Raw genomic sequence first — 24533 nt, forward strand, 5'->3', positions numbered from 1 at the left:
GCCAAAGGCACTGCCCAGTAGGTTCATCTTCCTGAGGAAGGTAATTACATCAGCACACGTAACTTTAACAGTAGTCTTACTGAGGCAAGGTCTGCCTACAGTGTTTGTTCATTATCATGGGGTTCACCATTGATATTGTCAGCTGTTATATAGAGGTAATATTGCTAAAAGTGAGTGAAACAGTTCTCCATGAATGAGGTGATGCTGTGGCACCGATTCATAGCCAGCAACCTAAACGTTTCAAAGATCAGTGAGTTTTGACACTATTCCAAACCATATCACTTGGACAAACAATATTTTGGGAGTCGAATTTTCAAGAGATTCATGGCAAGGGATATTGAAGATGTAGAGATATTATTGCCACTTCCACAGCCAGACGGCTGATTATGCTTCTGCTTAGGGCTCTGACGGGTAGCAAAAATCGGACTCGAGTACCCGAGGGATAAAACCCGACCCGGACTCGAGTACCCGGAAATTATAGCACCACTTTTAGTGAGAGCTATGTGCGTGTGTCGTAAGTAGCTGAAACAAGAATGACCCATTTATGTTATAACGTCTGTACTTACATGAAATCTTTCCTTAAAACGCGTGGTTATCAAATTTGACGAAACACAAACCTAATATCATTTTACTTATTTGACTAGCATGGGTCTGTGCAGTGCCACATTATTCAGCTGACTCAATGGCACAAATAGCCCATAACAGAAATCAGTTTATGTGAAGCATACGGTCACATTTCGCAACACGTTGTTATTACCACACACAATCGAGAGTTTGAAAAACTTTGATAACAATGAGTTTCAACCAACCATACAGAGAACAAAACAAAAACAAGCCATTGTCAAAAACATTTATTAAAACACATTTCGTTGAAACCAAACGAATTTTTTTGAAAAGATTGCGCATTGTAACAAAATGAATTTTCCACACCAGCAGTTGACAACATTTAACACATTTGTACGTGTTGATGAAAGCACGTAATTTGAAAACTAGAAATTCAATAAACTGAAGATAACACATTGTATCAATCATAGTCAAAGTTGGTTAAATTGTCGAAGAATGAAACGATTTAAATGAAAAAGTCATATCCTTGAAGTATCCCAGGCTCACTGACTGGGGGAAAGTCCTGTAATGTTCTTGTGACTGTAGGAGCGCGCTCAGTTTCAGAAGCTGTAGAATCTGGCATTGGGGCAACAGTGGATTCTGGCTTTGCGGAAGAAGTATGCATGTTTTTGTTCAGAAATATTATAGCATCAGCCGTGTCAGGGTGGAGTGAAGCTCTTTGTTGTGTGATTGTAAGCCCGGCTGCAGAAAATGCTCGCTCTGATGGTACACTAGTGCCCGGAATAGAGAGGAAACGTTATGCAAGGGTTGCAATTCTTGGGAAACAGTGTTTGTTTTCTTTCCACCAGCTAAAACTGAATGATTTGCCTGTTTGCAAGTTAGAAACCTTTGAAGCAGAAGTAAGGAAATCCTTGTATTCTTGTTGTGCATTTCTTGAAGACAAGTCAGCGTTTTGGTCATCGGCAATCTCAATTATGTCTCCGAAGAGGAAGTTCATAGCCTTTTCCGTTTCACGGTACTTGGGTTTTTTTCATTGGTGATACTGGTTCCAGCTTGACAGTTACTTGTTCGGTGGCTGGTGTAGTGGAAAGTGTGGGTTCTTGACCCTCTCCAGATGTTTCCCTTAACAATGTCACAACATGTTCTTGTGTTCCTCTCCGCTGTTCTTCATAAAAAAACCGAACATTTTTGAAACACAGATCCAGTGCTGTGGCTGTCATGGTTGGGGATAGCCAGAAGTCAGCTGTCATAAGGCGGGATTTAAGTCCATCTGCTATAGTTGTTTTCATGTCAGCCACAATGCGAGTGTCCAAATCGGACGGAACGAGGTGTTTTGTGACTAAGGCAAACACCAGTGGGTACACTCCAGCAGCAGTGGGGAACTCCTCGCTGCACAACACCTCTGTTGCAGAAACAAGTGGTTTGAGGGCAACTATCAACTGTTCCACAAGAAGCCATTGGTTGCCTTTGAGGTTGAGATGTTTTTGTTTCTTGAATTTGTCATCATGGAGAACTGCTACAATGGACGTTTGCAACTCATTTAACCTCTCAAACATGAAATATACAGAATTCCATCTCGGTGGAAGATCAGTGACTACGTGCTTCACCGTTTTGCCAAGACGCTACTGTACATCTTCAAGCTCTTGTGTAGCTAGCACAGATTTCGAAAAATAACTAACCAGTTTTCGTACGTGAATAATCACCTTGTCAATGGCATTCAACTTCAGTGCATCGTGGACAGCTAACTGCAGGGTATGTGCGAAACATCTGACGTGTGGGAAGCCAGTTGCCCTCGCTGCCACAGTCATATTGCTTGCGTTGTCTGTTGTGAGACCACAAACATACTCAATTTCAAACTCTGTTTTGATGGATACCAAGGCATCAGCGATGTTCTCGCCTGTATGGCGATCCTCCATGCGTCTAGTGGCAAGAGTGCATGATTTTAAATCCCACTCGTCTATGATGTAGTGCCCTGTCACGGTGATGTAGCCATGGGAGGCACAACTGGTCCACATATCTGTTGTCAAAGATACGCCAGAGGACTGCTTTAGAATATCCTTAAGCTGGGTTTTTGTGTCGGCATATTCTTTCATAAGGTAATTATGGAGGGTCTCTGGACATGGCACGATATAACTGAGATTCAGTGAGTGACAAAAATCACGAAAACCATTACCTTTAACAAGGTTCAGAGGTCTGAGGTCTGTAACGCACATCAGCATGGCCTTGCGCGTGAAAGTTTCGTGTGTTTTTGAGTCGAGCTTTTTTCAGTTGTAACCACCAAAATATCCTTGCATCGGCAGTTGACCGGAGTTTGGGAAGAAACGTCCACACTGACGGACTTGTGTGTCATGTTAAGGTGTTTTCTCATTGAACTGGTTGAGCTCCCACCATAGCTCAACATAAAGCCACAAAGGCGACACCTGGTTTTTCGTTTGGAACTGTCAAGATCAAAATGCGCCCACATGTTCGATCTTTTTTCATCCATGACTGCGCGAAAAGTCACATTTAGTTTAGAGTTATCTCCCTTCATCGGGTACTCGAGTCCTGGAAATCGGACTCGAGTCCTGCCGTACCCGACCTGTCGCCGTCAGAGCCCTACTTCTGCTGTGTCAAGATTACTACCCAGTGGTATGTCAGAGGTTCAGGATCATCCCAGTATTACATTACCTTTCCCTCCCACCAAAATAGCTACAAAAAATACTCTATTCTAAACTATTTAAGGACCAAATTATTCCTGAAACAGAGGTTGGCATTTAATCTTCTCCAAACATGGCTTTAGTGTCCACGTGTCCTGTCAAGTTCAAGTGCAAGTGCATTGTCAGCAATACATGACATTCATCTGTGGACACAAAAAGATGATTCCATTCCGTGGTAGAGGTAAAACTATTATGAAATGCGTGAAAGTATATTTTTCACAATGTAGAGCACTCCAGTAGGTACATACACAGATAATTGTTTCAAGATACCTTTTCACATTTGGAATTTAAGGGCAGGAAACAATCCAAAGTAACATGCTTTAGAAGAAGCTGTTCTAAAACATGGTTGAATCGCACATGGCGGATTGTGTACCACCATGTCATCTACACTCAACAAGTCTGTTGAATACTTACAGGTCAATGTCTTAAAATTGTAACAGTACATTAATATTGCTTAAGAACTTTCTTCCATAACCTTGGTTATAGAATTCCTATCACAATGACATGCTAACACAAAATTCCCAGACTGGTGGGCTTGTGCCTCAAGTGATCCAGTAACTAATGGTGATGTTACAGACCACCATCCCCAGGCAGCTTGGGATGCATACTTCCCACGGGGCAATAACTTGAAACAGATCCACTCATCAGGGAACAAATAAACCACATGTGATCACATATTCGTACCTGCATAACTCTGGTATAGTAACAGCAATGAACATATTGAGAGGTTTATTTCTGAGCATTATTACAAGACTGTGTTCCTTCTTTGATGGTGGTAAAACTTGTGATCTTGGTTTGCTGACAATCAAATTATAATGATCATAATGAGAAATCAGACCCCCTACCTTGTTGCATTTGACTGTGGTATAGACTTACACTGTTGCATACATCACAAAATGTAATACAAATAAAACTTCATTGTACAAATACATGAACAAAGTGGGAACACAAGACATTATTAACTCTAACTTTAAGTGTTCAGAATTTCCAACAAGAATCTCAAACATTCATAACTTTTAAAAATTCATCCAAGATAAAACAGCTCTAACTGGCATTTGGGAATGCAGGTATATTAAACAATGTCATTAATGACAAATATCATTGTCTCTGTTATAGGTAACACAGTAATATGTCTATGCTATACAATCTGATTCCAGCTTATGAAAGATGAGCCTTTTGGTGAGCGTGAACTGTGGGGCAGGTGACTGCTTGCCTCCCTGTGGCGCCACCTCCATCCCAACCTCATTATTCACCTTTGTCAGAATACTCAGCAGGTCCTCTCTGCAACAACCAGAACATCAGGTCATTGTGAGTTAAGTTTTCCCAAAATCAAGACCTCCAACTGAGTGTCCCGTGGGATGATCTGAGGCATATTTCCCATGAAAGGAGAATGTATGGATTGAGTCACTACAAGTGGAAAATCTATGTCTATAGTCAAACTGTTCATCTATGCAATCTTTTTTACATTGTAACTAACAAAGTACATACGTGTGAGCAAGCGTATCTAGCATCTTGGTGAGCTTGTTGATGTACCATGACCCCTTGGACTTGCTGCGGTAGGATACATATCCAGGTGTTGTGGCATAGCCCACCAAGAAGTCAGCCTCGTTAGCCACCATCACAGTGGGTCTATCTGTCTTCAGGTCAGAATCACTCTGCACTTGCACCCCTGTACACACACAACAAATGTGGTCAGTCTACACAACACATTAGTAACAGTGAAGGACATTGTTTCTTGAAGCAGTCACCAATATATCATCCATGTCACAACTGCCTAAGTTTGGGACACCAGAGACTGAAAACATGGGGAACAACCCACACCACTGTGGTAATGTTACAAGTTACTCACAAAATCACAGAGCCAAACAACCTCATTCAGTATATACTGTAAATCACGAAATTTTTGCGAGCATGATATTTTTGCAAAAATTGTGAATGTATTAAGCTCGCAAAAATATGACACAATTTGCTGGTAGAATGCTATGAATAATCAGTAAACAACCTCTCCTATCTTCACTTTATTATTCACCACTTCATATAAATTAACAATAGATCTAGACAATACATATATTAAGCACTGACAACAACGCGGAGAATGACTAATTACTAGCATTACTCGTACTCACGTGTCACATGTCAAACAATGGATACCTGAACAAAAGTCACTCATAGTGGATAGCTTTCATGACACTTATCTGGAGATCAACAGCTTCGCCAACACTAACTAAACTGGTCCTTAATCAGTCCCAATTTATTAGAGTCATTCCATTTAATTTAATCCCTTTGAACTGTTTTAAGCTTATATGGCCTATGCAGCAAGTGTTGTTTTTAGGAAAACATCACTGATTGCATACATGCGGAAGCAGTCAACTAAATGGTGTTCAAGATTAGCGGCAACCTTTAATATGTGACTGGATTTACTTCAGATAAAACTTTCAGATGCAAGTCAGCTTTGAAACTGTCAAACTAAACTATGTTTTGAGAATTAGGCAAGTCGCAGAAATATTGTGTCGCAAAAACGTCTGTTGGTCGCCACTTGCAAAAATATCATGACGCAAAAATTTCGTGATTTACAGTACTAATAGGCATGCAACAAAATACTGCTCATATAATTTACATCTAGGTCCCACCAATATATTTAGTTAGTCTAATGCATGTTATTGTGGTATTTTGTTCTAATCTAGTACATCTTCAGATTCTGAGGAGAGGGAAAGAAGGGTTAACTCCGCAGAAGGACAGGTCCACTACCTGTCTATGAAGCATACACTTTCTATGTTACTCACCTTCCTGCATCTCCTTTCCTTGGCATGCCTGTAGGAAGAACAGTTTGGGTTTGCGAGCCAGGTTGGGGCAGCAGTCAGGTCTGAATGGAGCCTTGAGTTGATTAACCTCAACCACCATGCTGTCTGAGCCATACACCTTGCCTGCAGTATCTCCATGAGACAGTATGCAACACACAAAACAGTCATGCTCTGCCTTGACCATCTCTTGCCCAATGGTCCTAAGCACTTGAGTCATAGCTTCAGAGGACAGATCATTGTAGTGCACTATCTCAAAATGCAGTCTGGTGAATGTGTCTGCCAGTTTAGCTGCAACAACAAATGTGAAAAGTATAGGATACTTTTTATTATAGACAATATAAATAAACAATACCCATCCAGATGCATTCTGTATGAAGTCTAATGCTGTATCGTAAACAGTAATCTGTGAAATGTTAGTACCTTATGCCATATTATTTTCTGGAAGATGGAAGCCAAAATTCGTGATTGTCAATATTTTCTGCATAAATACTGAGGACTTTGAAATCCAAGCTAACATCCAAATGACTTGGATATAACATGTAACACTGAGAAAGGAAAAATAGCATACATCACAAACAGTGAGTGAGTTGGGTTTCATGTCATTAGTTATACAATGTTGTGTCAACTTAACACCACATTTCACTACTGGAATGGAATGTCTAGGAAAACAAAAACTTGGGAAGAACATGAAGCATATTAATTTTGTTGTTCCAGAACTTTCTGAATAGAATGTGTTTATGATGGACAATGCATCATCTTGAATGTTTTCTCAATAAATCATGATTCTGTTTGAAATTCCTCCTAGTATAAAATCACTATGTCTGTGTTTGGCAATAGGAGAATGTGTACCTACAACACAATCACAACAAATTGTTTACCCACACAACTGCTCAGTGAACAGAGGTATATTTGCAACCATGTCACTTGTCCTTAGGATGCACCAAATACTTAAAAGACTATGGTGAAATATGGAGGAGGAACAAAGCTCAAGAAACTCTCAGTGTTTAATCTACAATGAGATCATTTGCTATATATATGGCAGTGCTTCATTGCATCAGCATCACTCCAGCCACGAGAGAAGTTGATCACAGAGAGGTGGTTCTCCTTATTTTCATCCAATGATCTATCATCTTTGGTAAGCCCAGCACCTGTAGACAGTATTTCTGTCCCACTGGTGGCATGTAACAAGCAGTAAAACAGTTGTGATCTATTCCTACCAGCATCAATGTGGGTTCCTGTTCTGTTCTTCAAATCAGGAAGACCTTCTCTACCAGGCCAGAACTCAAAGTTGTTGATGATCACACAAATACCTGTATAACCCGAAAACAAAGCTGTATCACATACAACTTCCCTGCATCAACTACGCTATCACATCTGTTGATCATTAGATCAGCTTAACTATTATTATACATGTAGATCCTAAAGTATAAACACCACTAGCTGCTCCATTTCTGTACTGCATTGCCTTGACTATAGTGTATACATAGATATAATTTAAAGTACACTCAGGTATAGTGAACAATCAAGTATAGTGCACACCCAAGTATAATGTACACCCAAGTATAGTGCACACTGAGTATAATGTACATCTAGGTGTAAAGTACCCAAGTAGAGTGCACACTCAAGTATAGTGTACATTCAAACCTAGTGTACACTTAAGCATAGTGCACACTCAAGTATAGTGTATACCCAAGTATAAAGTACACCCAAGTATAGTGCACCCCAAGTATAAAGTACATCCAAGTATAATGCACACTCAAGTATAGTGCACACTCAAGTATAATGTACACCCAAGAATAGTGTACATTCAAGTATAGTGCACACCCAAGTATAAAGCACACTCAAGTATAGTGTTTGCCATAGTGTAATGTACACCTAGGTATAATGCACACTCAAGTATACTGCCCACCCAAGTATAATGTACACTGAAGTATTATGCACACAAAAGTATGATGTACATCCAAGTATAATGTGCACTCAAGTATAATGTACACTCAAGTATAATGTATACTCAAGTATAATGTACACCCAAGAATAATGAATGCCAATGTATGTTATCTTACCTCATACATAAATGTTGTTTTCTGACTGGCTAAGGCGCATTACAATGTACCTCGCTACCAATGGCAACTCATTCAGTTCTTCGTAGTACTTCTTTTATTTCGTTTAAGTTTGAGCATGCATGAAGCACGGAAATTACCAATGTTTTCTGAATGCAAATTGATGGAAGGTAGATGACTTTAAATTTTTTTTTTCACATTGTCTGCAAAATCTAGCAATGGCTACAAAAAGATTTGCCTTGCAATCCAATTAATAAATTTTGACAAAACATTAGTAGTAGTTCCTATGAATATTAAGAAAGGGAATTACACCGCAGTGATAAATTTACTAAGACAATACCTGCAGGAAAAACAGCAGGATGCAAGATTTGAATCATTTGATTCACACAGGTTGGATGAGGTTTCAATACGCTTCAAACAGTTCAAAATTAACATTGGTAAGATAAATAAGTTGTTCGCTTATCATGAAGGGGGCATGGTTTCATGTACCCTCGATGTATGGTTATGTTCCCTAAGCGACATCAACCCATGCCCCACTTGTGACAAGTGAACAACTTAAAATGTACACACAAGTATAATGTATGTCTATGTATAATGTACACACCCGTATAATGTACACACAAATATAATGTATGTCTATGTATAATGTTCACACCCGTATAATGTACACACAAATATAATGTATGTCTATGTATAATGTTCACACCCGTATAATGTACACACAAATATAATGTATGTCTATGTATAATGTACACACCCGTATAATGTACACACAAATATAATGTATGTCTATGTATAATGTTCACACCCGTATAATGTACACACAAATATAATGTATGTCTATGTATAATGTACACACCCGTATAATGTACACACAAATATAATGTATGTCTATGTATAATGTTCACACCCGTATAATGTACACACAAATATAATGTATGTCTATGTATAATGTTCACACCCGTATAATGTACACACAAATATAATGTATGTCTATGTATAATGTTCACACCCGTATAATGTACACACAAATATAATGTATGTCTATGTATAATGTACACACCCGTATAATGTACACACAAATATAATGTATGTCTATGTATAATGTTCACACCCGTATAATGTACACACAAATATAATGTATGTCTATGTATAATGTTCACACCCGTATAATGTACACACAAATATAATGTATGTCTATGTATAATGTACACACCCGTATAATGTACACACAAATATAATGTATGTCTATGTATAATGTTCACACCCGTATAATGTACACACAAATATAATGTATGTCTATGTATAATGTACACACCCGTATAATGTACACACAAATATAATGTATGTCTATGTATAATGTTCACACCCGTATAATGTACACACAAATATAATGTATGCCTATGTATAATGTTCACACCCGTATAATGTACACACAAATATAATGTATGTCTATGTATAATGTTCACACCCGTATAATGTACACACAAATATAATGTATGTCTATGTATAATGTACACACCCGTATAATGTACACACAAATATAATGTATGTTTATGTATAATGTACACACCCGTATAATGTACACACAAATATAATGTATGTCTATGTATAATGTTCACACCCGTATAATTGACACACAAGTATAATGTATGTCTATGTATAATGTACACACAAATATAATGTATGTCTATGTATAATGTACACACAAATATAATGTATGTCTATGTATAATGTACACACAAATATAATGTATGCCTATGTATAATGTTCACACCCGTATAATTGACACACAAGTATAATGTATGTCTATGTATAATGTACACACAAATATAATGTATGTCTATGTATAATGTACACACCCGTATAATGTACACACAAATATAATGTATGCCTATGTATAATGTTCACACCCGTATAATTGACACACAAGTATAATGTATGTCTATGTATAATGTACACACAAATATAATGTATGCCTATGTATAATGTTCACACCCGTATAATTGACACACAAGTATAATGTATGTCTATGTATAATGTACACACAAATATAATGTATGCCTATGTATAATGTTCACACCCGTATAATGTACACACAAATATAATGTATGTCTATGTATAATGTACACACAAATATAATGTATGCCTATGTATAATGTTCACACCCGTATAATGTACACACAAATATAATGTATGTCTATGTATAATGTACACACAAATATAATGTATGCCTATGTATAATGTTCACACCCGTATAATTGACACACAAGTATAATGTACACTCTAGAAACTATACATCCAAGTATAATGTACAACTACATATAATGTACAAACAAGTATAATGTATGCCCAGGTTTAATGTACACAAAAGTGTAATGTACACCTACGTATAATGTACACCCAAGTATCAAGCACAATGCAATACAACACCAGCAATGATTTGACCATGACTGCTGTCGATATCACCAGAGACCATATAATATTATATGGTCTCTGATATCACCAAGGTGGTGCATTGCCCAAAACAACATACAATCATGAGGTTTACATATATCTGGATCATGAGGTTTTCATAAATGTGTAGACTATGAGGTTTACATACCTCGAGGATTTGCATTCATCTTATATGTAGGAATTCTTGACTGCTTACTGTCAAGGTTGATGGCTGAAAAACAGGTAACATTATGACTTCAGTTTGACTTCAGTTTGACTTCAGTTTGTACACACCATGCCTGATGCCAGATAACAACTGTCCACCTATAGTCAAATCCTTTGGATCCAAAGTGTATCAGTTCAGCTACTCAGATGTGACATGCAGGGGAGTGTGCCTTCACGTTTGCTATTATTACATTGCTAGTATACTGAGATACCATGCTATGTTATGTTATAACATGGATATTCCACTCAGACAGAAGAACAACTCCACCCCAAACACTGGACAACAACATGCTCCTTTGTTTAATGTCTACAGATTTCTAGCAACCTTTCTGTCTCCAGGTAGACTCTCTGTGCATTACACTGTGGGATATCTTCAAGTATGGCTTTTACTGACAATTACCTTTGGAGGTAAACCTAAAGCACCACTATGAAACCTTAAGCATTACCATGATTACATGTTTGCTATGATACACGGTTTTCACTAGTTTTGATTCAAGCCATGTATTCACTGGAATGTTGAACTACAATAATGTGAAAATAGTAACAATACGTTTGGCCATCATTATTAGAGATATAATCTGTCTCATAATTGTATTTAAAACTAAACTTTGTTGGAGTGGTAACATGTCTGTCCTAAAATGCAGCAAACCACGTATGGAACAACAAGTGAGAAGATTCTTTCTAACAGATGGCTTGTGATGTTTTATGAATGAGTCAGGGTTAAAAATAAATCAAAAATGATATTTTTACATCTTAAATCCTACTATTATGAAGTACATAAAGTGCAGCAAAAGAATTCTGTAACATAAAGAAAATAATTCAAACATCCATGATGATAAAATATGTCATACACATTGCAAGTGACTACATGGTTTCAAAACAGACATGTACATAATCTACATTCAAACATGTTTGTTCTAGCATCCCTCTCAACTTTCGAGAGAAATTCTTGACCAAAATACCATAAACGTGACACAGCACAATGTTACTAGTAGGACAAAAAGACTAACAGTTTGATACGTTGTGCTCATATGGGTTTGAGTTTTGTTCAAAATCAAAGTAAATTCAACTAATTACTTGGTACTCAGTCTTCAAAAATATTTTTATAGCTTCCTAAAAAATGAACACAATATTTCAGTCATCATAAAGTCTATTTCTTCGCCTAATGTTTTTCAATCATATGCCAGGAGACATGTCTAATCCGCAGCAAGAAGCATAACATCCTCATAGAATATGGTGCTGTGTGAAGGACAAGTAAGTACATCTATCAATGCCTAAACAACTGGTGCATTCATGAAATAGTTGAAGCACAAATTGTGTGTGGTTGTCTGGGAAACCAGTGGTGTCAATGTCTGAAAGCCCTGATTCTCTGCAGCATTGCCAGCCAAAGCCATATATCATGTGAAAATGTTGGCCACTGAATTGTAATGGATGTCCATGTAGTGAGCTAATTCATGCTATGCAACAATGTCACAAATGCACAAATAAGGACTTACAGCTGAGACTTTGGTCTGTAGTTGGCTGAGCTAATTCAGTTGCTTCACCTGCAACAAGAACACAATAATGTGTTACAAGAACATCATTGTACTGTTGTAATATTTATGAAAATCCATGAAATTATAAAGTAGTGTTACCCACACATTGTTAATAAGTCATAACCATCTCTTTTATCAAACCCTATGCAAAACAGTCATTATTTGGTTGAAATATTGCCGATGTGACAATAAATATTAACTATTCTAGGATAAACCATGTCAAAACCATGAGTGTGGTTGATCTTCTGGGCTACCTCCTCTGTCAACATACTGTATATGAGTCCTTGATGAGTGAAATTCGAAGGATAAAAATGCAGTCTTTAGATTGGGGTAATTAATATTTATGGCAATTGAAATATACATTATTGAATACCATTTTTAGAATAATTAATAGAATATAAAACAAGAGTCATCAGAAGATGACATTTCCCCCGGCCCCAACATACGTGAGAGGACAAATCATCTGATGGTTACTTGATGTCTTTTTAGACTAAGTTTGAATGGAAGTCACGAAAAATATAAATGCCATATATCTGTAAACAGATAAAGGCACCACTTCAAGATCTGTCTTATATATCTGCCAAGATCTGTTGAGTTGTGCTCCAGAAATGAAGCCCATTCCTCCCTTTTGAGATTAAGTCCGAATTGTTTTGATTGAAACCGAGAAATATGAAAATGCCAAAAATTTGTAAATAACAAAAGGCACCACTCTGGGGTCTAGCTCACATATGTGCCAAGTTCTGCAGAAAGATATTAGGACGTTTTCAAGTTGTGCTCTAGAAACAGAGCCCATCCCTCCTTTTTCAATCGTTTTCATGGAAACCCAGAAAATGATAAATCACCAAAATCTGTCAATAGCAAAAGACACCACTTTAGGTTCTGATTGATATATCTAAGAGATTTGTAGAAAAATATCAAGAAGTTCTATTAAGTTGTGCTCCAGAAACGAAGCCTATCCCTCCTTTTTAAGACTAAGTGCAAATAATTTCCATGGAAGCTGGGAAAATTGAAAATGACAAAAGTCTGTAAACAAATTGTTTCCACAAAAATTGGGAAAATGATATATGACAAAAATCTGCAAATAGCAAAAGGCACCACTTTGGGGTCTGACACACATAATTATTTGCCAAGTTTTGCTGAAAGATATTAAGAAGTTTTCAAGCTGTGCTTCAGAAGCAAAGCCCATCCCTCCATTATGAGACAAAGTCCAAATCATTTCCAATGAAACCCAGATAATGATAAATCACAAAAACCTGTAAATAGCAAAAGGCACCACTTTGGACACTGTTACACATCTACCAAGTTCTGCTGACAGATATTAAGAAGTTTTTGAAAACGAAACACACCTTTCACTTTTGACACGAAGTCCGAAACATTCCTTGGTAACTGAGAAAATAATCATTCACAAAAACCTGTACATAGCAAAATGCACCACTTTAGGTTTTGATTGATATATCTACCAAGTACTGCAGAAAAATATTGAACGTTTTTTGAGTTATGCTGCAGAAACGAAGCTCACCCCACCATTAGACTAAAGCGAAAACGTTCCATGGAAAAAAATAAAAATGCCAAAAATCTGTAAATAGCAAATGGCACAGCTATAGGTTCTGATTATTATATGTACCACTTTTGGTCAAAAAATACAGAATGGCATTTGAGTTATTCTCCACAACAAAAGTGATTGTGGACGGATGGACAGACAGACGGGCAGACAAGGTGTCAACTATATTCCCCTGCACTAGAGCTCAACTGTGACAGCGGGCATCTAAGTCCAACAAAACTCAAAAGGTAGATTTCAAATTTCAATGCCAAAATTTTTGTTGCTCTTACTTCTTGAACAGTTGAATAATCATTCTTGTGAAGCATCACTTCCAAAATCTCTAAATGTGTGTTTTGCTCTACCATACATTACATTCTGAAATGGGCGAGAACATGAGATACCCACTATACAAATATCTGAAATGTGTTGAAGGATGTTGTAGCGAGACCTTCCTACCTGTTGTAACATAATGGTTCCGGTTCTCATCACCTGGCCGCTGCAACACTTCAGCTGCCATTTCTCTAGGCAGGTACGCTGCATACGACAAAACTGAGCATGAAAATATGCCATGTTGGTTTCCTACATCAATAAAACTGCACTATGTATACCACCTCTGCCTTAAAACCAACTGACATATTTAAACAGTACAGTTGCTAATCTGCAGTCAATGAATCCACGGCTTAGAGCGAAGACATTAACTGAAATCATGATGGGGCAAGCATTAGCAACAATGGTTGCATTGTTGACAACCTGATGTTGACAAATGGCCTATAGGGAGATGTGGTGATACAACCCTTCAAAGGTTGATTGTCTCATTGTTTTTGTGACCAATGACAGTCATAATAACAGAGCATGCCTCAGGCAATTTTGTTGCTGCTGCCATATAGGTACAGTATGTGTACAAATGGGCTGATGCAGCAGGGTATAGCTTATGACCTCCCCTGTGAAGAGTGCCAACAACATCTGACTTCAGATTTGAAATATGGCAGAATGTGGAAAGAAAGTAACTTTTGTTTGGCAAATCTCTCTACTTGTATTTGTTTGATGTTTTAGTATAACAATGCATGTCTACTGCAGCTGCACCAGCGTAGAAGTCATACACATCATTTCATTGCACTACTGACAATACTGTCTACCATCTCCATGCCACATGGTACGGGTTGCTATGATTTAAGAATTCACACACTTTTGCCTTCAGAAGTACCACTGTAAGCCATTTATCATGTTTATAGTGACAGTGCATTTCAATACACTTAGCTGAAGTACAAAACAATGTCTCAAATGACAAACATGACATCAGTCTCTGGGTGACTAACAATGAATGCTTCCTGTGACCACTGATGTCCCTGTGGCCAGACACTGTAACCATGAGCTGGATACTATGCCACCTTTAGGAGATGAATTAGTTATGATATAACACTGATATCCGACAAATGACCAAACATCACATTATTCTCAATATCCTGACATTTACTTATGCTAGTATATGTTCCCTGCTTTAGGCTTTATGACAATTCAGATCATGACATGCCTCCTGTTTGATGCCCCATGTTCTCACCTTTTAATTTCTGCACTAGCTGTTCTGACAACTGAAACATCTGTGCAAAACGCAATGCATTGACAAGTCTCATTAAAGCTTGTGAGTAATCCACACTTTGCAGACTTGGAGCACACTCTATCATCTTTTGTATTCTCTCTCCATGTGTCAAGCCTTGTAAACCTGATTGTAACCTCTTAATACAATCCTCCTGGTAGCCAAGGTGTGACCAGAATGTTGCCAAATTGTCCACACGTTTATGTTGACACAAGTCTTCACTGATCTGTAGTCGAATACTTTCCGGTACACCTGAGAACATCAAACATAAGAACCTAAACAGACTTTACTTCATACCTTCATAGGAATCTTTTCAGCCTTCGTGAGTCTGTTGTAGTTGTTATCTGATAAGGAAATGCATCATAATTGTGTATGCCAGTAAAGTTACAAAGTATGAACAGTAATGTCACATGTCTGCTGCCCCATGAAATAAAGATTTTAAAGACAAAATCCATTTTTTTAACTTTCCTCTGTGTTTGTTAAAGTAACCATTACCATTGTCTGCTGTATGGCGAGGTGGTGGGCCGGAGTGGGCTACTGGGGCAGGGGTCATCCTCACATCACCCTTGGTGTTGCACTCCTGGGAGGCTGATGCAGCTATCGCACATATTGTCTGGTGTCTTCTTTCTGCACACAAACATACATCAAATCGCATAAAGAAAAGTGTTACAAGCAAAACCAGAATCAGTCTGTCAAACAGTCCCTAGACAGCAATTATTTTCTCTTTCACTCAGCTCTTACTGCAATACTAATGTCCTAAATAAAGAAATTGTAGATTTTCCCCCCGCTCCAAACTTCCCATCTCACTGGTGTTTTAGCCTGAAGCAGCCTCTTCACTACCATCTCCTATTCCACACACTACCATAAAGTTATCACCTCATCCAGACAACAATGACAGTAATTAATATTCATGTTAAATGTAGTTCAATATCAAAAACAAGTTCAATGCCTTTTAATGTAATAAATAAGATATTTCCATTTAAACCTTTGGTGTAACAATATGTTACGTTTTTAAGAAAACACATCCAACGCAAGAAAACTGTAACACGGAAAGCCCTAAGCTACATTCCAAAGAAGTTTTAACATATTCACTTGTCAGGCACAATATTTGCATTTTCTACTCTGAAATTTTTATTCATGTTTGGTGAGAATAAAGCCAGTAATGGCACTTTCTTAACAATGAGACCTGTAAAATATTTATGTACAGCCTTGATACCTCTAAACAGGACTATGCAAATCTCTTTGCAAAACAGACTTATGCTGGCTTCCAATAACAGCAAGAATCCAGTTCAAAATTGTCTGTCTGACACCACATGTCTGTCTCCTTCACACGTATCAGAGCTGATATCAGCTTAAGTCCCTGGGCCCTGTTCTTTAAAGTGATCGAAGCACCATGACTGTCATAAATCACTGCTAAAGTATGGCAGTTATGATCATTTTAGCAATAAAATCACTTTGAGGAACCGGGCCCAGCATGGGAACTAAGATCTCAATGCCAGAATCTGCTGACAGTGCCATAATACAAATTCAAGTCTGAGAGCCTTTGAAGATTATGCTCCCCACATGTAGAACTGTCTTCTCGAAGATGAGAAACTTTCTCCAACATCTGAGTCATTCAGTTCGAGTCTCCTCCGCCAGTTCTAGGAATCTAGATATCTTTTGTCATCATCCCTTCCTGTGTACTTTAAATTGATGCATTTTGAGCTGTAGCTACCAACCTGTGTATTGGTGTAACTGTATCACTGACTACTATATGTGTATTCATCCAAGAGTATCACTGACAGCTTTAGTTACCTGCAGGTGTACTGGTCTAACTGTATCACTGACAGCTGTAGCTACCAACCTGTGTATTGGTCTAACTGTATCACAGACAGCTGTAGCTACCAACCTGTGTGTTGGTGTAACTGTCTCACAGACAGCTGTAGCTACCAACCTGTGTGTTGGTGTAACTGTATCACAGACAGCGGTAGCTACCAACCTGTGTGTTGGTGTAACTGTATCACAGACAGCTGTAGCTACCAACCTGTGGTTGGTGTAACTGTATCAAGGACAGTTGTAGCTACCAACCTGTGTGTTGGTGAAACTGTATCACAGACAGCTGTAGCTACCAACCTGTGTATTGGTGTAACTGTATCACAGACAGCTGTAGCTACCAACCTGTGTGTTGGTGTAACTGTATCACAGACAGCTGTAGCTACCAACCTGTGTGTTGGTCTAACTGTATCACTGACAGCTGGAGCTACTACACGTTAATTGGTCTAACTGAATAACTGACAGCTGTAGCTACTACACGTTAATTGGTCTAACTGAATAACTGACAGCTGTTGCTACCTACCTGTGTATTGGTCTATCTTCTTAACCAAGTCTAGTCTTGTCAGTGTCTCAAGATATTGGCGGAGTTTGTCAACATGATCTGGAGCAATAATCTTGGCTTCTTCCATCAATGTGATCAAGTCTAGGCCTGATGACACTTTGCCCAGCTTAGCCTTTGGTAATGAGTGAAGGAGGAAAGTGAGTTTCTTTGTGTCTTCCTCTGTTAAATCCTGTGCTGTGTCAAACAACATCAACCTGCAACTCACATAACACAGTAGACTTAGGAACCATTCTCATTTGTTTACTTCCAGTGGTGGATGAGGATTTTGCCAGAAAACCTATTCCTTTCAAGATTCAAACCAATGAATAATGCTGATAATTAGGACTCCACAGTATTACTGGTACACCAGTATATCACAATAACTCTTTTCAAATGATAAGTATTACAACATTTTTTTTCTGAGAACCAGGGCTCTTATTCTCGAAATGTTCGTTGCCCTAAGGATTTGTAACTTTGATTGCAGCCAATGTGTTGAAAATGGGCTTAAGAAGTTTGTAAGGCTACAAATGTTTCGAGAATAGCTGGCCTGTACATAAGGAACATATATGAAGTTTTTGTGATTATCTTTATGGTTTAAATTACAATATGCATATACTATTATTCACAACAAATCTCAGTTCCTCAATGTCTGTGTTTAATTTTGTCATGGAACTATTGTGAAAATCTGTCCTGTTCTTGCTTAAATTAACTTAACATATTTTTTCACTAATTTGATTCCTTATAATTATACATCTGAAACCTCAAAATAAACGCAGGAGGTTTCAAATCAAAGATACTCCACTATGAGTAGGTGTATTTAAGGGCTGTGTACTGGCAAATAAACTGTATTGCAATGTACTGCAATTCAGGTACCCATATTGCGATATGTATTGCAATGTACTGCAATTCAGGTACTCCTATTGCGATATGTATTGCAATCATTTGGGAACAGTGATTGAGTGAGTGAATGAGTTTAGTTTTATGCCACTTTTAGCAATATTCCAGCAATATCACGGCGGGGGACACCAGAAAATGGGCTTCACACATTGTACCCATGTGGGGAATCGAACCCGTGTCCTCGGCGTGACGAGTGAACGCTTTAACCACTAGACTACCCCACCGCCCCGAACAGTGATTGACAGTTAGTGACACTATGTTTCCATGGAAACATTTTGGACTTAGTCTCAAAAAGGAGGGGTAGGAGCACAACTCGAAAACATTTCAATATTTTTCAGCAAAACATAGCAGATATATTAGACAAATCTCAAAGAGGGGCTTTGCAATCTGCTATTGACAGAATTTTGGCATTAATTTTTCAAGGTTTTCATGGTTTTGGACTTAAGTTAAATAAAAATAAATAAGTTGGACTTAAAATAATTGTCATGTGATTTGTTCATTCAAACATGTTGGGGCTGGGGGATTTGTCATCTTCTGATGGCTCTTGTTTATACACTATATAGTATTACAGTATGCCGTTCTGTCATTGAATAACGTAGGAAAGCATCTGTTGTGAATGAAAGTCTCTGAAGATTATAACTAAAACCATAAAAATAATCACAAAAACTTCATGTATGTTCATCACCCAACATAGCAGTTCTCGGAAAAAATATTTCAAGATTTATCATTTGAAAAACATATTGCGATATACTGATATTACCATGTAGTCCTATTTAAATTGCAAAGTAATATTGCTCAGTTTTTAAGAGTGTGTTATAAAATTCTTTTCTCCTATCAGACAAATACTGAACTAGATGGGTAAGTCTTTACCTGTAATCAGAAATCTCCCCTGTTGGAAGATGTGTACTTTTCAAATCCTCTGTAATTTCATCATCTACATAGTCTATAAGGTCAAGCCGACCAATTTTATCAAACATTTCAACCAAAAGCCAACGGTTTGAAGCATGGATCAGCTTGCTGGTTTCCAGTGCTGCAAACAGTTCATGCCCAGTTGACATCTTGGTCAGCTTGTTCTTATGCAGATTGCCTTTTACAAGGAACTTGAGAGCTTGCAGATCTGACTGGTGTAGATCACTGTCAATCTTCAGCAACACAGCATGAAAGCCACGCTCAGCCACAGCATCGGCCTCGACATCCATACTCATTGTCTGTAGGGACAACTAACCAGCTCTAAGGACTCTTTACTTCTGGCACTGGAAATAGGAAGGGAGGATTAGGATAGGCTGCACAAAATCATGACCATCAGCTGATATATGAGATAAAAGATTATACATTTTCCATCTGTTATATCTATTGAAGTGGCCTCAGTGTTTCGAAGCTGATGTCAAACAGTAGAACAAGAGTCATCAGAAGATGACATATCTCCCCCTGCCCCAACATATTTGAAAGAACAAATCATTTGATAGTAACTTGATGTTCTTTTAGACTAAGTTTGAATAGTTTTCATGGCAATCATGAAAAATATAAATGCCATATATCTGTTAACCGCAAAAGGCACCACTTCAGGATCTGTCTCATATATCTGCCAAGATCTGTTAAAAGATATGAAATGGTTTTCGAGTTGTACTCTGGAAACAAAGCCTATCCCTCCATTTTGAGACTGAGTCCAAATTGTTTCCATGGAAAATGGGAAAATGATATATCACAAAAATCTGTAAATAGGAAAAGGCACCACTTTGTGGTTTGCCTCACATATCTGCCAAGTTTTGCTGAAAGATATTAAATAGTTTTCAATTTGTGCTCTGGAAACGAAGCCCATCACTCCCTTTTGAGATTAAGTCAGAATCGTTGCCATGGAAAATGGGAAAATGATAAATCACAAAAATCTGTAAATTGCAAAAGGCACCACTCTAGGGTCTGCCTCACATATCTACCAAGTTTTGTATGAAGATATTAAATAGTTTTTGAATTCTGCTCCGGAAACGAAGCCAATCTCTCCAATATGAGACAAAGTCCAAATCATTTCCAATGAAACCCAGAAAATGATAAATCACAAAAACCTGTAAATAGCAAAAGGCACCACTTTAGGTTCTGACTGATATATTTACCAAGTTTTGCAGGAGAATATTGAACGTTTTTTTAGTTATGCTCTGGAAACGAAGCCTATCCCTCCATTTGACTAACACGAAAACATTCCATGGAAAAACAAAACAAATAAATACGGAAAAATCTGTAAATACCAAAAGGTACAACCATAGGTTAAGACTATTGTATGTACAGTGTTCCCAGAAATTATTGAGAAAATCTTTGTTTTTTTTCTAATGATGCTAAGATTGGAAAAAGGGCTTTCACTATGCACTAAGCATACTAAATAAGGGAGACAACTCTTGAAGGCTTAGAAGGCAACTCATTACGTCAAGGGTTATCTCCCTTGTCTGAGCAGACGGCTTCCTGTGTTGACCTGGCAAAATTTACAGCAAGAGAGAAAAGAAAGCTCATTCTAGATGATTTTGAAAGGGGTGAGGCTGATGCTAAAGTGTTAGCTTGTAGACATGGTATTCCTCTGTCTACAGTATACAGAACTTTGAAGAATATTCAAACAGGAACCAGGATAGAGCACAAAGCAGGGGCAGGTCGGCCTAGGAAATTCAGTGTTGTGGATCGCCGAAGACTTGGGCAGATTGTGAGTAGAGGCAAATTGAAAAGTGTTGAGAACATCAGAAATGAAATGATTAGCAGAGGAAGTCCTCAGGTATGCAATGAAACAGTTAGGCAGGAATTACAGAGACTTAATTGGGTGAAAAAACGTGGAATTCCCTCGCCGTTGATGAAAGATGCACAAAAGGAAAAACGTTTAAACTGGTGTCAGGCTCATGAAAATCAAGATTGGGATAATGTTTTCTTTTCGGATGAAAGTTCTGTTTGGCTTTTCCCTAATTGTGTGAAAATTTGGACCAAAGATACTGTCAAACCTATCTACCAGCGACCAAAACATAGCCCGAAGTTTCACATGTGGGGTGGCATATCAGCTCGCGGAGTGACGCCACTGTGTGTTTTCACGGGAAACTTGACAAAAGAAAGATACGTTGACATTCTAAATGGTCACTTTCTTCCAACAGCACAAACATTGTATGAAGATGATTGGATTTGCCAGCATGATAATGACCCAAAACACACTGCGCGCTACACAAAACAGTGGTTGTCGGGCGAAAATGTTCAAGTTTTAGATTGGCCCAGTTACAGCCCAGACCTAAACCCAATTGAGAATGTGTGGGGAGTCATGAAGGACAGAATAAACCAAAAGGGACTGAGAAATATTGAAGATATGAAGGCCGAAGTGGTCCAATATTGGGATACCCTGTCACACGATTACCTACAAACTTTGATGGGTAGTGTGCCTAGGCGTATTCAGGCATGCATTGCTGAGCGAGGAGGTCTAACAAAGTACTAAAACAAGACTGAGACTGTAAAAGGATGATGTTTTAACATGTTTATGTAAGTAAAACGCCAGAAGTTAATAAACGTAATGAGTTACATGACGCAACATGATTCTCAATAATTTCTGGGAATACTATATCAATTTTGGTCTAAAAACATTGAGCAGTTTGTGAGTTATGCTCCGGAAACAAAATGATTACAGATGGACGGACAGACATTCAGAAGTTTTTTCACTTGGGCTAGAAAGAATGCTAATTTACTAGCCCCCACCCCAATTAACCACCCCTTTCCTGGTACCCACTGCAGGTATCAAGAGCTGGCTGCAAAACATCTAATGAGAAAATGTTTTACCAAAGCCCTGGGAAACACTACTTAAATACATGTATGAACCATTCTACAGCTTTGACATTTCTAAAGCATATGAAAGCCTGAAGGAATGTGTGAGCAGTCAAAGAGAAAAGTGGAAACAGCCATCTGGTGTGTAACCATCAAACAATGAATCACCTAACAAATCCCTGGCTAGTCCTGTGGGAGTGTTATTAGATCGTACTTGGGACCGATCCAACCAAACAGCCCAGCTTAACCACCTCGGTCAGAAGTTTAACATATTTTACCACTGCATCCAATGCAATAATGTAGTAATCACCAGCACACAAAGTCAGCAGTCTAGTCCACTCAGACACCCTCAGACAACAGTCAGAAGTAAAGAAAGTAAGTGACCTCATCTCTACTACCAGTTCTAAGTTAATGTATGGCACTTATGACGGACTATCTCAGCAGTATGACAGCTTCAAAATCTAGGGAAAGTTGTCAGAATTCCATTTTCAAGGAAGCCCCAACAGATGAGCAAGACAGACAGCTACCTTTGTGTGCTGGTGATTAGTAAAAGCGGGTTTGAATCCCACATAGGACTAAACCCTAAAAGTACTAGAAAAGTAATCCCAAACATTATATACAAGGGTTGCTTTAACAAAGTAACCAGCCTAACTATATTCTCGATGTTCAATATTTGAAAACTTTCCCTTATATTTTGATGGAATCATTAGCAAAGCCATATGTGGATAATATCAGTTAATAACATATTAGTCATCACAATGCTTTTTGGATTATATTTTTTTTACATTTCAGAAAATGAAAACCGACTTGTCATGTGGTACCTCTTGGATAATGGTGAGCCCTCAGATAATATCATATAAAACATGTTCAGTATTGAAGATTTGGATTGCTTGATTTATATGTAGACAGGGACTGTTTTTAAGGACACACCCATTTTAGTCTTTCAAAAAGATAGTGTCCACATACTCAGACTGGCCCTGTCTACAATTTATTGTCAGAGGGTTGTAGTTAAAAGGGCCCAAGAAAAGTCAAAAGGGCCATAACTCTAAGACAAAAGGATCATAGATCACATCAAACTATGAACATACAAACTAACATATATTTGTATTAAGCTTCATATGTTTTACTACATTTGTATCAATATGTAGTAATAATATAGTGTGATCATCATACATTTAGGTGTTGATATGTGATCCAATATTGATAAGTAGTTCAAATGTTCAACTGTTAAGTCCTCAACCTTAAAATTACCAGACTGAGCCACGTGCTCAGAGCATACATGGCAGAGAAAGTGACACACAGCAACGTTGAGTACATCTCTGACCACTCTGAGATGTTTGAAGTAAACAACACTGAGACAGTCTAAAATGTTTAGAATTAGAACTACTGCAACATGCAATGAATTCCTTCAAATGTCACTATTTTCTAAAAGTTTGTCATTTCAAACTTAAATCTATGACCTTTTGACTTTCTCTTGGCACTTGACATTTCCTTCAGTGAGAGAGGTTGAAAGTCGTACACAACCACCAATAACAAAGTTAAGTCCTCTCCCTACCTGGTCGTGTTATCAGTTAGTAATTTCCGTAATTACATGGCGTACCAGACTTCTATTCAATCTTATTCGGTCCTGGTTGATTTGTTTTCTTCTTTGATTCTCGCTCACAGGTGACTATATTGAGCACAGTGTTACTGTCTTTCCATAATCATCGTCACAAATTCAGACAAAAGTTGAAAGGTGGAAATTTGGCTTGACAGTTGGGGAAATCCCACATCCCGGAGCGCCCCTGTATTTACAAAGGGGAATAATTTGCACAACTTACGCTAGCCCCTGGGTTTATAAATAGCACCACGTCACAAAATTTACAGTTGTACTGCCACCTTGTACTATTTACAATTGTTGATATCGAGGTAAATTCCAAACTGCAGACAGAACCGGTAATTCAAAGATGCTGTGTATAGCCGACACTCACCGTATAGCCGAGGTGTTGTAGGAGTACATGCGGAAATGAAATTATTAATGTGTAGTCCATGATATTCATTACAGCCCGGAATCATTTC

At 38.0% G+C, this 24533-nt stretch overlaps 1 protein-coding gene across 1 annotated transcript; it reads right to left on the bottom strand.

Annotated features, from left to right (window-relative positions):
• Positions 1 to 837: 837 nt before the first annotated feature.
• Positions 838 to 24288, bottom strand: LOC137298190 (caspase-8-like). Its single transcript, XM_067830346.1, has 12 exons — positions 24031 to 24288; positions 19572 to 19954; positions 17787 to 18019; positions 15947 to 16078; positions 15416 to 15703; positions 14314 to 14391; positions 12279 to 12326; positions 10727 to 10789; positions 7279 to 7371; positions 6044 to 6349; positions 4749 to 4929; positions 838 to 4541 (listed from the first exon to the last, which is right to left on the bottom strand). Exons 2-12 carry the CDS (start codon positions 19904 to 19906, stop codon positions 4394 to 4396), a joined length of 1905 nt encoding a protein of 634 aa, XP_067686447.1. The 5' UTR covers positions 19907 to 19954; positions 24031 to 24288; the 3' UTR covers positions 838 to 4393.
• Between the last annotated feature and the right edge of the window lie 245 nt (positions 24289 to 24533).

The sequence above is a fragment of the Haliotis asinina genome, chromosome 10 (assembly GCF_037392515.1).
Source record: "Haliotis asinina isolate JCU_RB_2024 chromosome 10, JCU_Hal_asi_v2, whole genome shotgun sequence".
In the NCBI taxonomy this organism is placed as follows: Eukaryota; Metazoa; Mollusca; class Gastropoda; order Lepetellida; family Haliotidae; genus Haliotis; species Haliotis asinina.

What these genes read in the sequence shown, in the direction of transcription:
- LOC137298190 (XM_067830346.1), bottom strand. Translation starts at nt 19,906, where the DNA reads ATGAGTATGGATGTCGAGGCCGATGCTGTGGCTGAGCGTGGCTTTCAT. An exon ending in GATGAATGCAAATCCTCGAG is followed by an intron (nt 7,372 to 10,726) that starts GTATGTAAACCT and finishes CGGGTTATACAG; the next exon opens with GTATTTGTGTGATCATCAAC. An exon ending in AGGAACCCACATTGATGCTG is followed by an intron (nt 6,350 to 7,278) that starts GTAGGAATAGAT and finishes TTGTTGTTGCAG; the next exon opens with CTAAACTGGCAGACACATTC.